Source organism: Macrosteles quadrilineatus, unplaced genomic scaffold, assembly GCF_028750875.1.
Source record: "Macrosteles quadrilineatus isolate MER2022 unplaced genomic scaffold, UCM_ALF_1.0 Scaffold_10__1_contigs__length_6754688, whole genome shotgun sequence".
NCBI lineage: Eukaryota > Metazoa > Arthropoda > Insecta > Hemiptera > Cicadellidae > Macrosteles > Macrosteles quadrilineatus.
The window spans coordinates 4,834,184-4,847,471 of NW_026542603.1; the positions used below are offsets into that span (position 1 = coordinate 4,834,184).

The 13,288-nt window shown below is 34.3% G+C and overlaps 2 protein-coding genes across 2 annotated transcripts in view; both read right to left on the reverse strand.

Moving 5' to 3' along the window:
- The window catches only part of LOC129004719 (uncharacterized), a 372,634-nt gene that overhangs the window by 254,812 nt on the left and 104,534 nt on the right, over positions 1 to 13,288 (reverse strand). The gene's annotated exons all lie outside the window — the stretch shown is intronic.
- LOC129004717 (uncharacterized) overlaps positions 1 to 13,288 on the reverse strand; it is a 37,890-nt gene that overhangs the window by 3,918 nt on the left and 20,684 nt on the right. Inside the window, exons 2-9 of the mRNA XM_054433292.1 lie at positions 9,908 to 9,986; positions 9,494 to 9,557; positions 7,620 to 8,480; positions 7,101 to 7,294; positions 6,404 to 6,568; positions 4,794 to 4,979; positions 1,464 to 1,574; positions 438 to 638 (exon numbers count right to left, since the gene is read on the reverse strand). Coding sequence (XP_054289267.1) covers positions 438 to 638; positions 1,464 to 1,574; positions 4,794 to 4,979; positions 6,404 to 6,568; positions 7,101 to 7,294; positions 7,620 to 8,480; positions 9,494 to 9,557; positions 9,908 to 9,931 — 1,806 coding nt within the window. The 5' untranslated portion in view covers positions 9,932 to 9,986. The remainder of the gene's footprint in view (positions 1 to 437; positions 639 to 1,463; positions 1,575 to 4,793; positions 4,980 to 6,403; positions 6,569 to 7,100; positions 7,295 to 7,619; positions 8,481 to 9,493; positions 9,558 to 9,907; positions 9,987 to 13,288) is intronic.

The following is a 13,288-nucleotide window of genomic DNA, read 5'->3' on the forward strand; positions in this document are numbered from 1 at the left end:
TTTTGAGGCCCGGATTCACTTCTTCTATTGAAGCGATCCTTTAATTCACGTTTTCCTCTACTTGTTAATACGGTAATTATAAAACCAGGAGATATTTTAAGATTAAGCCAACACTAATTAAGTGCATAATTTGGTATTACAGTTCCCTGTTTACCAATTAATTGTGTTTGAGCCTTGTTGCAATTGAAAACTGAATCCAGCACGCGCATTCATGTAACTGATTACAATTAGATTAGTAAGCAGATGTTTAAACATGGATGCCGATTGGGTTAGCATTTGTTATGCAATCAGGGGCTCTGTATACAGTAACTACTCATAACTGTAGGATTAGTTGGATGCATTGGATTTCATTTCATGTACATTATTTTTATTCAATCACTAAGTATTCAAAGTTTTGTTACATCAATAAATTAGTTTTCTAATGTGAAAAGACTCACCAGGAACCCGCTGCTTGCGACAAACATCAGTGGAAACACTAGGGACACTGAGTTTTCCAGCGCAACCACTCCCAGGAACCAAACCACTGCGAAGACCGGAAGCAGCGTTGCAGAGACTCTCATGGACTTCCGGTCGACGTCGTCCGTCTTGTCAGATAGAGAGAGTTGTCGAAGCCCCAGGACAGCGAGGCATGTGTTGAGCTGGAGAACATTTTCACTATTAACATTTTAAATTTACAGGAATAAAATAAACATTTTAACGGTTATGTATTGGCTACTACAGTCGAAACATGAGTTGGCTTGTGTACAGTGCACGGGCGCACTATAGACTTACACTTTAGTCTTTGGCATGGGTTTCATTATTCAAAAACATTATCCGGATAAAGTCCATAAGTCTTTAGTGCACAAACTATGGGCCACGCACAAAAGGTACACTTGTTCTTACCTAATGTTTCAATTTGAAAACAGACAGATTAACCCACGTAACTACAAGTTACTGTCACCTAAGTTTTTCGCTACTAATTAATACTGCTGCCAAAATGTACATGCAAAACAATATGATAAATATCCTAATGAAGCAACAACATAAAATTCAAAATATAAAACGCGTCACTGGTTATAAAGTCACAGGCTTTGGCGTCACTGGTTATTACGTCAAAAGCTATGATTTAACAGGTCACCACGTCATAAGCTATAATGACACAGGTCATGAAGTCACAAGTTATGATGTCAACTACGCCACAAGTAATGAATTTCCTTGTAATTACGAGACAAGTTATTGATTTCACATGACATTACGTCACCAAATATGACTTTACATATCCGTATCATGACGTCACAAAATTTGTCATCAACTTTTATGGGTCATATTTTAGATGTCTTAAGTTTATTACGTCAAAATTCATCAATTAATATTTGCCAGTTTCAGCCCATTACGACCCCTACCTTATAGGTGGTAGATTTAACTGTATTCTCATAGAACAAATTCAATACTGTGTAATATAAAGATACTATGATTGTATTTACCAGTATGAGGATGGCGACCGGAACCATGAAGGAATATAACATTCCTCTGGCTACAGACATCCAGCAGAATGACCTCGTCTCGTATCCTCTACGGTTGAACATGACGCTCGCCTGCAAATAAAAGCAAAGATTAGTAGACTATAACACGGTACTCAGGCTAGGCATATTGGGTTGCAGCATTATCAAGAGGATAAAATCTACTGGTAATTAGTGGGATTGAACCCTTGAACTTGAGGACTAAAGCCTAACCAGTTCTACCAGTTGACCAGATCGAAGATAAGGAGACTGATCTTTTTAATCTGGTGAGTGATTCCAAATTGCCTTCTATTCACTAATTTAATATATAATAATAATAATAATTTAATATATGATAACCTCGTTACCTATGAATTTCAAAATCAAACTAAAAAATCTGATTATTTGCTTACTTAGTTAAGCGTGTTTAGATCTGTCAAATCAATTGGCTTCCTACGATTAACTCATAAGAAATGTAAATATTCCTCCATTTAAAAAACGGGACACCCGGAAAGATGTTTTAAATTTTGATAATAATAGTGGCATATCTATTATGGCCATAGCAAATGCATTTTAAGAAAACAATACATTATTATGGTAGTATAGAAACACATGCTCTGAAAAAATAGCTGAAATTCACAAGTAGAAATTGTCACGATTAAAAAAATATTGTTAAAATATTAAACCAATTAAAAGGTATTCAGGTCATGAGCATGTTTTCGGGTTATTTAAATTGAAACAACTAACCGTATTATTAGAGATAATGCCAATAATTATATTCATAAAAAAATGTTCAATGAGTTTCTTTAAACGTTTTAAAATAATTTATCCAGTCTAGAATTAATAACAAGGAGAAAAACTATCAGACAACATTCTTCAGCTTGACCATTAGGAGGAGAACAACTTATAGTTTGATCTCAATATGTAAGGCACCAATGCTGCAGGTGCCGTAGATATGCGCAATATCACACACTTGAACGTATTACCATAGATATTGAGAACCCTCTGCATTTTATTGCACCCTTCTTTCTGGCAAAAGTTATGAAAATATTTTCATTTTAGATTCATCAACACTAATATCGAGGCTTATTGGAATTCCTCAACGAGGAATTTCTCGTACGTTTGGTAGTTTTACAACATTTTAGTTACACTTTAAAGTTGAAATCAATTTAAAAGGACTCTTTATTGATTTTTTTCAGTTCATCATAACTAAGATTATTAAGCGGTTTATTAAAAACTATTATTACTATACATAATGTATTACTGAAAAACTTCTGGAAACGTCTAAGAGGCTACAATGCAGATTTAGTACTTCACAGCTACGTTCAACTTTTGCAATCTAAGAGAAGTAATTTCATTAAACTTCAGTATTGCAAAGGGAGCAAACGACTCGCAAAGTCTGCTTGAAGATATCTTGCACTCGATATTGTGTTAAAAACTATATTCTACATTATCTTCTAAAAAAAAACGCTACAAGATTGTTTCATGAGAATTCAACTCTTATTCGTCACACTAAACACAGTACTGTACGGACTCGCTATTAAAGTAAATATTACAATAAAAAGATTCTGAATAATTTAAAAAGTCTTAGAAAATGAGCTCATGATTTGAAATAGACTCGCTATAAATACATTTCTCGGAAATACTTTTGTATGGGAGTGGGTTGAGTAGGTATTCGAAAAGGTCCAGCACTTCAGCGTACAAAAACAAACAGTGTTAACAGCACAGCATCGAATGGAATCTTATTACGCTTAATTAACGTTTTGAATGAGAACCCTCAAAAGAAGTAGTAACTACATTTTCTCATTTACTTGTTTATTTACTTCACTCATTTTCTAGCAACCCGTGTTTAAAAGGTAAAATTGAATATAAAATATTTTCAGTTTTAATTAAGTGAGCACTTTTCATAAAATGTAAAGATGATAGTTCATTATAACTCCATTGAAGTGATTTCACTTATAATATTTAAATTTACCATTATGCACGGTAATAAAATAAAAGTGATTGGCATCTTAAAAGATCTTCCACGGTTTATATTGTTATATATTTAACCATGCATGTATCAGTCCAAAATATACAGAAACAGAAATTCCGCTAAGACTATGTTGGCCAAAGTGTGTAAAACGCGTATTGCAACGAAAAGGAGCTTTTTTTTACATGTAAAAATTTGAATGGTGGGTTTGTGTGCAAAATATTTTTAAAAAGACTGCTAGCACAATCTGTTAGCTTACAAATGTGCTCAGTATTATCAGAATGAAGGTACACTTTATAACTATTCGAGAGGTTATTTAAGTAGTTTGATCTAAATAGATCCAATCTTCAAGAAGAAATGGTAAAATTGGAAACAACCCGTAAATAAAAGGTAAACATGAGTATATAATATTTTCAGTGTTAATAAATTGTCGATCACAAAAAACTTTATGATGTGTCTGATGATGCCAGCATAGCTGAAAAATGCCTCACGAAATTAAAAATTTATTAAATATTGGTGATTTTTTTATTTTAAATTGTATAAATACATCCAATTTGCCAAAGGTTGTTTTTTAAGAAACGATTTCTAAAAAGGCCAACGTTGGTTAGTATCATTTTCTCTCGGATAGTGAAATAGTTATACTATGTAAATGGGCCAGCCTTCGCGGTTTTTTAATATTAAAAACAACACAGTTGATTTAGTCATTTACTGGTTGCACTGCAGTCTAAATTTTTATTCAACCTCTTAGGTTTACATTATGATGGTTGACGTAACATGAAACTTAATAGTGTACATTAGTTGGCTGCAATTTCAATTTGGTTTGATTAATATGTATACTCCATAAATCAGTAATTTACATATTCAAATTCCGTCGGAAAGTTAATTCAAATACATATTCTTTGTTATAGTTTGTGTATTACAATTTTAACATGGAAATATTTGGTTGTATGTAATAAAATAATAGTAGTATCGAGTCTAGACTGCGCTTTATACAATGCATGATTTTTTTGTGAATATGTAAGTGCGTTCATTACTATAAAACTATGTTATTTAAGTTATACAGAAATGTGTATTACTTAAGTTCATTTAAAAACAAAGGCAGTATCCTGACTAGGCTTTAAAGATTCCCTCAACCAAATATTTTATGGGCTTGATTCGTATAGTTTATAAAATTCTCATAATTTATCACAAGATTGTTACCTAACGGTCAGAAAAGTCAGCAGTTTTTTTAAGCCTACCTTCTCTCACCATCTTCGTTCTCCGTGAAATACGCCATTTGATCTTTGGCGCCCTACAAGTATAATATAATCAGGAATATAAAATGAAATGAAAACAAGACTTACAACAACGACAACAGCCGGGATGAACCACGCAGCTAACCACCAGGGCCGGAGTCTTCGGCGTGCCTCGGGCCTGTGAAGTCCCAGGTAGGAGAACACAGAGTTCACCAGGAACCAACAGGAAGTGACGAGGTGGAGATAGTGAAGAGTCACAGCTACAAACTCGCAACTCCGCTTGCTGCCTGTCGCCTGTCGGGGTAATATAAGTTTAGGAGTTGTAGCAAGTTTTTACTGTAATTTTACAGTGATGTTTGTATTTTGATACTAGTAGGGTGTGGTGCGGTTTCTTGCCCCATGACGTCATGTGTGATGGGGAGTGACGTATTAGTGTGTGACGTAGTGGGCAGAGTAATGTGTGATGTCATTGGCAGGACCCGCGCTACTCCATACTCTCGCTGTACTCAGAATTCTTAACCATAATGTTTCACTGTATTTATTTGTTTTGTAGTTAACAGTAGTGCATTTGTTTACAATATTGATAGAGTAACCGTTCACATCATATAGCAACTATGCAGAAATATACCAATGTAATCTATAATGCCAAAAGTGGTATTAAAAACTATTTATAAATAATAGAATCAATTTTATTACCTGCGGATCCTTAATAAATGGCAATATGGAAAGGTAAAGTACGCTAACAATATAGTTATAAAAAATTGTTTTTATAAAAAAATCTAGGATACAGTTATTAATAATAATAGTAATAAATAATAGTAATAAAGTGTAAATTTTAATCTTAATAAGGTCAATAAATGACAGACAAGAGTATATTAGATCTATGCGTACATTTCATAAATTAATAAAAAAAATTACAAACTAAGCAAGAAAGCGTTTTTGCACATAAGCATATTAAGGAAATGTATTGCTTAAAATACATGGACCATACTAGATTTACGAAGGTTTTTCCTTGAAGAACCATTTTCCAACAATTTATATTTGAAGGATAGTTAGTATTCTATCCGATCACACTTATCTGTCATACTACGTAGACCTCAACAATTAATGCACAGTAAAATATCAATTCCTATTGATTTTATGGACCTATGATCACTGTTAAATACTTTATTGTATTAGAGAGAGTGAAAACAGGATATCGAAAAGATAATGAAACTGGAATGAGAAGAGGAAGAAATCATTTATGTCAGGAATGTCGTTACGATTCCGCAATTACTGGCCAGCCTAGAGTTATGGTCGATCAGAGAAGGGTATTTATTATTAACGATCAAATGGATTTAATCTCATCCAACTTATTGTTTCTGGATCGTTTTAATCATTATAGCAAAAATAATCCAAAACTTAATGCATATGACAAACAAGAAGTATAGTAGGTATATGCGTACATTTAATAAATTGATAAAAATTATCTTATCAATTTGATAAAGAAAATTAACAAATCATTATACGCTTAAAAATAATTTATAAATGCGTAGGCTACCTAGTTAAATGCTACGAAAAGCCAATGCAAACGAAGAATCAGTACGATATCTTAAATGTTTAAAGTCTACATTCATCTAAAGAAATTTTAAGAATGCATAACTTAGGCTATTCGTTCACACATATTCGTTATCCAGACAATGAAATGCGCATTAATAGGAACTGTTAAGTAAGTTTACCTGAACTCCAAGCATGAAGACTAGGTTACCAGCTGTGAGGGCGAGCTCAGCATTCAGCAAAATCAGACTTGCTGATTCACTAGGATGAGAGTGTAGACGACGCAGCACGCTAACGAGCGTCAGGAACTGGGCTACCAGAGATATTACAGCTCCTACTATCAGCACCTACAAACATAGCACAATCATGAGAGCTCAGCATTTAGCAGAATCGGATCTTCACTGGGATGGGAGTGTAGATGACGCAACATGCTGACGAGCGTCAGGAACTGGGCTACCAGAGATATTACAGCTCCTACTATCAGCACCTACAAGCATATCACAATCATGAGAGCTCAGCATTCAGCAGAAGCAGACTTGCTGATTCACTGGGATTCGAGTGTAGACGACGCAGCCTGCTGACGAGTTTCAGGAACTGGGATACTAGAGATGTTAAAGCTCCTACTATCAGCACCTACAAACATAGCACAATCATGAGAGCTCAGCATTTAGCAGAACCGGATCTTCACTGGGATGGGAGTGTAGATGACGCAACATGCTGACGAGTTAGGAACGGGGCTACAACAAACATGGCTTAAAAGCCACCATTCATCAACATTTTGGACCTTACAAAAAATATTTTCATCCAGCCGATAAAAAAACTACAACCAAAGTTTGTTTGTGGAAATATTAAAAAAATCTTATAATTATCATATCCTACCTGTCTTCCTGCACCCCTCTCATCCCTCTCCGATGAACCGAAGTATATGTACATGACGCTATCTATGAGGTCATGATCATGCAGGTCAGTGTCGGCGAGACTGTCATCTGGAAGTGGAATTTCTACTTCCGGTTCTACGTCTTCTTCCTCTACTTCCACTTCCGGGTCTGGCAAAACTGCGGCCTCTGCATACCCTGGAAGATTAAACATAAACAAAAGCAGTTTATTAATATGTAACATAATTTTCCAGTCAAGGCAACTAAAGTATATTTGACTTATTACGTTCAGTGGTTCGATCCAACTATGCTAATATGCATTCGAACCCGGCAACAACATTACTCCCAAATCAAATGAAATAATGAATGGTCATAATCGTTATAATGCACTTAGCTTCCTGGGACCCTAATACGTGTCTGGTTATACATTCTACTATATCAATTCCAAGCTTTCAGTGCTGGTTTCATAAAAGTTACTTTTTACTATTTGATTCTACTAGTAAGTATAACGTGTTTTACACACCTGAGCTATTGTAGCCGATCAGAGGGACGTCCGGGTACTCGCCGTATGAGGAGTAGTACTCGTCCGAGTCCTGGGGACTCTCCATGCCCACTGTAACGGGGGAAGGAGATGAGGGAGTGGGAGCAAGAAGCACCGTAGAAGAAGCGGGAATCCCCATAGCTATCGGCCTTTTCCTCTGTTTCTCCTCGCTGTTAACTCTTCTAGAACTATTTCGTGTACTTCTCAATGGATATTCTGTATCACGAGCGTTTTGAATTTTCGAATCACTCTTCAACATTTGAGGCCTTACATCGTTTTTCTTCGCCAACCGCCACGGAAATTCTACTAGGTCAGGTGTAGTTTGTGAAATATTAAATTTTCTTTGTTTATTCCCAACTCTAAACTCAGGGGATCTTAGAGTAGCTGATAGTTTCTTCACTCGTTTTTCAAAATACGGTCCCTTGTGCTTTCTCCTTATGAACCATTCTTTGCTTGACTTAAGTGACACTGTTTGCTCTTGTTCTTTAGTGTTGTTTTTGTGTTCCGCTTTTTGAGTGATTGTATTTGATGGGTGCCCAGTTGTGCTGGGCGTTCCAGAGTTTTGAGTCACCGCTGGTGTAGGTGTTGCATCCTCCAAAGTACGTGTTGTCACTGAACTCGTTGAGAATGTAAGAGGAAGAGAGTCATACTCGGTGGTGCTCCAGATGTTGTCTGGAGGCGAGGACGTGCTGGACACAGGAGATGTCAAGGGTAGTGTGAGATTGACAAGGGACAGGTTTTGACTATGGTGGTACCCAAGGCTGGGCGATACGCTGGATGCGACAGGAGGCCCGGGCGTGTTGGGCGATCCAGTTGTCGTCTTGCGATCGAAAGTGGACAGACCTAGAATACGTGGAAAATATTAACTAGAAAATCTTATCAGCGATAAATGTATATGTCAAATTTTATAGGTCTAAGAAACTATATAAAATGTATTTCCCTACAGTCAACAGAAAAAGTTGGCTTCCTTGCACTGATTAAAGAGAAGGTTGCTGTTTGTTGCATTTACTAATTTTCCATGCAATCTTTTTTTCGCACTGCAGTATTCCAAACAAACAACACAAAACAGTTTGCTTTTATTAGGGACGTAATACGTGTACACGTGAAAATAAGTTGGCAGCACTCACGATTACTAGAAAATAGTATTTGTGACAGCCCTTAAAGACACTATGACTATGATCAGCTGATGCAGTGTTTCTCATTTCGTTCAACACTTTTAACCTTAACGTTTTAACCTAACCTAAAAACGTGCTGTATAGTGTTTGAAAGACATATTGTTTCTACGCTTCATTGTAACCGTGGGAAAAATTTTAAGTGTAACACGAGCGCAAATTACCTTTGAACACTAGTTACACAAATGACTATTTACGGATTAAATTTCACGTATATCTTAGAATGTAATATAATGTCACAATAACAGACTGGTATATATACAGACTGGTTGAGCGCGGTAGATAGCTTTTCTTTAATCACACTGTATTGGTGCTGTTTGATGAAGAGAAAAGTGAATGGCTGTGGTTTATAGGTAACATCGGGAGGTGCAATGCTCGTTTTGTAATTACGTATTTATTTTTTTTCGAAATCTCTCATAATATTTGCAGCTTACCTTTTTCTAGCGAGACGTGATATCCATTATACTCGTACTTTTTTGTTTTGAAATCAATTATTAATGTACTATACAATATATTCTGAATAACAGGGAGTGTAGTGAATGAAAGTAATAGAGAAAGTATTCAAATAATTATCCGCTATGACTAGGACACTATGTTACTATTTTCAAATGAATGTGGTAGATATTCGTTGTTAATATGAGTGAGCAAAGTATAACTAAACTTCACAGAAGAGGGAAATGTTACCTGTAAGTCCAGAACCTCCCCCGAAAGCCAGAAGACAACTGATGAACAGCGAACACTGCAACATCTGAAATTTAAATCCTAGTTAGTAAACCTTATTAAAAATAAATTACCAAGGGTAGTTTCATACGTAACAATCCTATATCATAAATATTTTTTGTATGCAATAAAACCTAATTTTGTATTTGATTTCACGACGTTTCTTCTTAACACAGTGTATGTAATTTATGCTTAAGCCTTGGTATTGGAAAATTACAATATTTATTCAGTTAGCATACAGAGCAACACAAGAGGATGATATTCCTGTGCTATGCACAGTTACCTGCCTATTTGAAGATTTTTAGTTAGAGATTGTAATAATATGTATTATTTAAAAACTTAAAGATTAATTTGATTTGAATTTTATAGCCTACTTACTTTTATTTTTATCTGTGTCATCATTGCTGTAGCCAAGGAGACTCTACTTTATTCTGCATGGCGTTCTTCATATCAATATCTGAAACAAAAAGCAAAATACTAAGCGATTCAATACATGTAAAGATGTAGATTCTGTAACAATTTACCTGAGATATTTGTGTTAAACAACAAGCTTCTTTGCAACTGTAAGCTGTAAGCTACTACATTTTTAAATACGTATGTAATTTTCTAGTAACAGTGAACCTAACTTTGTTCCCTTTTGTCTATGAGCTGAGCATCGAATTGTTTTTGTCTATGATGGTTGGTTTGCGCCCATAATTGTCGTATGTATTTTAACCTTTTTACAGAATATTTATAGTTCTAAGACCACCTATATAAGTGTCTTAATAACAATAAAGACCGTTAATTGCATTGATCATGTGACACAAACTCCAATGGCATAAGTTTTGCAGACAAAGTTAAGGAATGTTTCAGGACTTTGGTTGATAAAGTGGAACTCATTTACGGAGCTATCATTCTTCCTGATATGAAAACACCTTTTGCCAAAATTACTCTTTGAAATTCCCAAAGGAATATATTTTTATAGACACGTGATTATAGTGATAACTTATTTTACTATCTAAAACTTGTATCAAGCATTATTAAATGTGAAATTGGGTAAGATATATATATAATCTCAGAGTAATAAAACAAAATATTTTATTTTATTACTCTGAGATGTAACGGATTATTTTTTCAAACGGTGGAGGTTGGTTAAAAAAAATCCTATTTGTACAAAACTGATAAAGGATTGCCTCAAATATTAAAAATATAAAAATATATTAAAATTATTAGAGGGGGACTAAATATAACACTTATGCTATTTATATTGCTTTAAAAGAATGAACAACATATCGGATTATAGGGCAATACTTGAGAAAATTTAAACGTAGAAGGTCTTAACTATGTTACAGTTTAAAATTAAACCTACGGTTTATATAATAATCGTTGTTTTAAATGAAATAAGCTCTGTTCGACCTCATCCAATATACGAGCAAAAATATGTTCTTAGGATAATTTTAAGACATACCGAATGTTAAGTTCCATTTCATTTATTCATTTAATGTATTCATTAAACGGTTATAACCAATACAGTGTAAACACAATGTTGTGCATGTGCGATAACCAAGCAACCAAAGATCAATAGTAAATATATGTGGACGGTTGTTCAATAAGCTAATATACTTTATATGAATAACAAGTAACATAAAATTAGTGCAATAGAGTACAATAAATAAATATTCAATATATATCAACTAACAATGAATGAATAACAACAGTGAGTAAAAATAAATAAAATATACTCTTAGATAACAATAACCTAGTTCATGAACACAATAAATTATTCATGCAAATAGGCAATAATTGCAATCAGATCAATACGTCAGCTACAAATGTCTGACTGTCCAATTTGCAGGGATTCATTGCAGAAGCCTCTGGACTTCTTTCTTGAAGGAGTTGGCCGAGACACCAAAACAGTTCAGCCGAGGAGCAAAAATGCTTTAAAATATTAGAATTCTTGAAGTGCCTTGGTGATAAGCGTACTAAAAGGGCTCGTACCTTCTCCGAAGGATGGTCCCGGAACGTGCTCCTCAACAGATTGTAAAGTCGATGCCAGAGCAGTCCAGGAGACCATTTACCTGATCACCTATAAGTAGAGGAAAAGAGATCGAGATTGGTTCTTCTTAACTGGAGTGGTTTGACTTGGTGAGCGTATCTAGTGGTAGAGTGCGGGGCTTTGGTCCCCGAAGTTCCGGTTTCAATTTCCGCCATTTTTGACATCCACTATTGGATCTCTTTTAATTGATCATTCCACAACCCCTCTATGATAATTTTGAAGAAATATTAGCTTAGATTGGACCAGAGCCTAGCGTTCTAGGACTTTGAATGATAAAATAGATAAATACCCTTCATAGCATATAACCAAAGATTTGAATGATGTAGAATGCTACAAAATAAACTATAACTACTGTACACATTTGTGGCATATATCTTTTTTACAACAAAAACGCTAAGAGTACAGTAACAACTTCACCTTAGGGAGCAGGGAAGATTCCTTTGACATTCATGGAAGTGTGAAAATTTAATGGATCTTTCTAATCTCGATCATTTGCGAAGAGGGTCGGATTTCCGAAACGGGTGAATTGTTTGTGTATTCTAAATTAAATTGTTGAAGCAGGTCTTATTTTTGACCTGGTAACAAATATTTCTGCCGTAATTTGAGTAGGGCTGATGAAAATAAAATTATCAATTCCATTAATGAATATATTTTTTTAATGCTAAACGACCTAAAATAATGTTTAATGAAGGTATGCGATGAATACATATGGAATCCTGTGAAGTATAACACCATGAAAAATTTATAAAGCATGGAAATGTTTTCAATACAAAATAATCACAAGATAAGCATATGACAAACATGCAAGTAGTTTTGGCCCTATATATTATTGAATATATTTTCTCACAAGAACTCGCACCTACTGCTAATACTGCTAATAAACCGTGTTGACAATAGCAATCTCCTATTAGTAAGGAAACTTTAATTCTTATTTTTAAGTCCAGAAATATTTTTATTTTAAAAACTTAGAGTTACACTGAAGAAACGCATGTTTATACGTTAATATGTGTTTATATGTTCTAATATCAATATGTTTTCTCTCATAAACCCATTGCCTCGGTTGTGTCCCCAATAAGCTATAACGATGAAATGTTTTGTGATCTGAGTTTATGTGTTTCCGAAGAGATTGAATCACCGTTTGGCACTTAATATTTCGGATAACATCGCTAGTGTAAGATTTCTTTTGCTATATCTTGTTGTCTGTATCCATTAACCTTGCAGGATCTTCTGAAATGAAAGGCAGGGATTGGCTTACACGTTTAAACATTTGCAAAATACTCGCTTGACTGTTCATTTTGGGATATTTAAAACCACAAATATTATTATTAAATCGTAGTATGTGCTCTGGGTACGATGTCAAACCAGTTTAAACTTTACAGTGTACACATACGATACAAATATTATTTTGTGTACAATATTATTGCGTCGTATTTTTGAGGAGTACCATTTTATTTAATACCAATAAATTACAAGTTATCGTCATGAAATGTATGAAAGTTAAGATTCTTGAATAATTTTTGCTGATAAACAATCTCGTAACAAAATGTAAAATAAATATCTAGTTAAAAAGATGTTTGTTAGTGAGCCAACCAGTGAATTTTACCGTAATTTATGATTGAGTAAAAGTATCTATATTTTGGATTATTTATATCGCTTATCATAAAGTAGTTTATTTTTTTTATATTATGCAATCAACGTTTTAACATGCAAAACAATCTACTTAG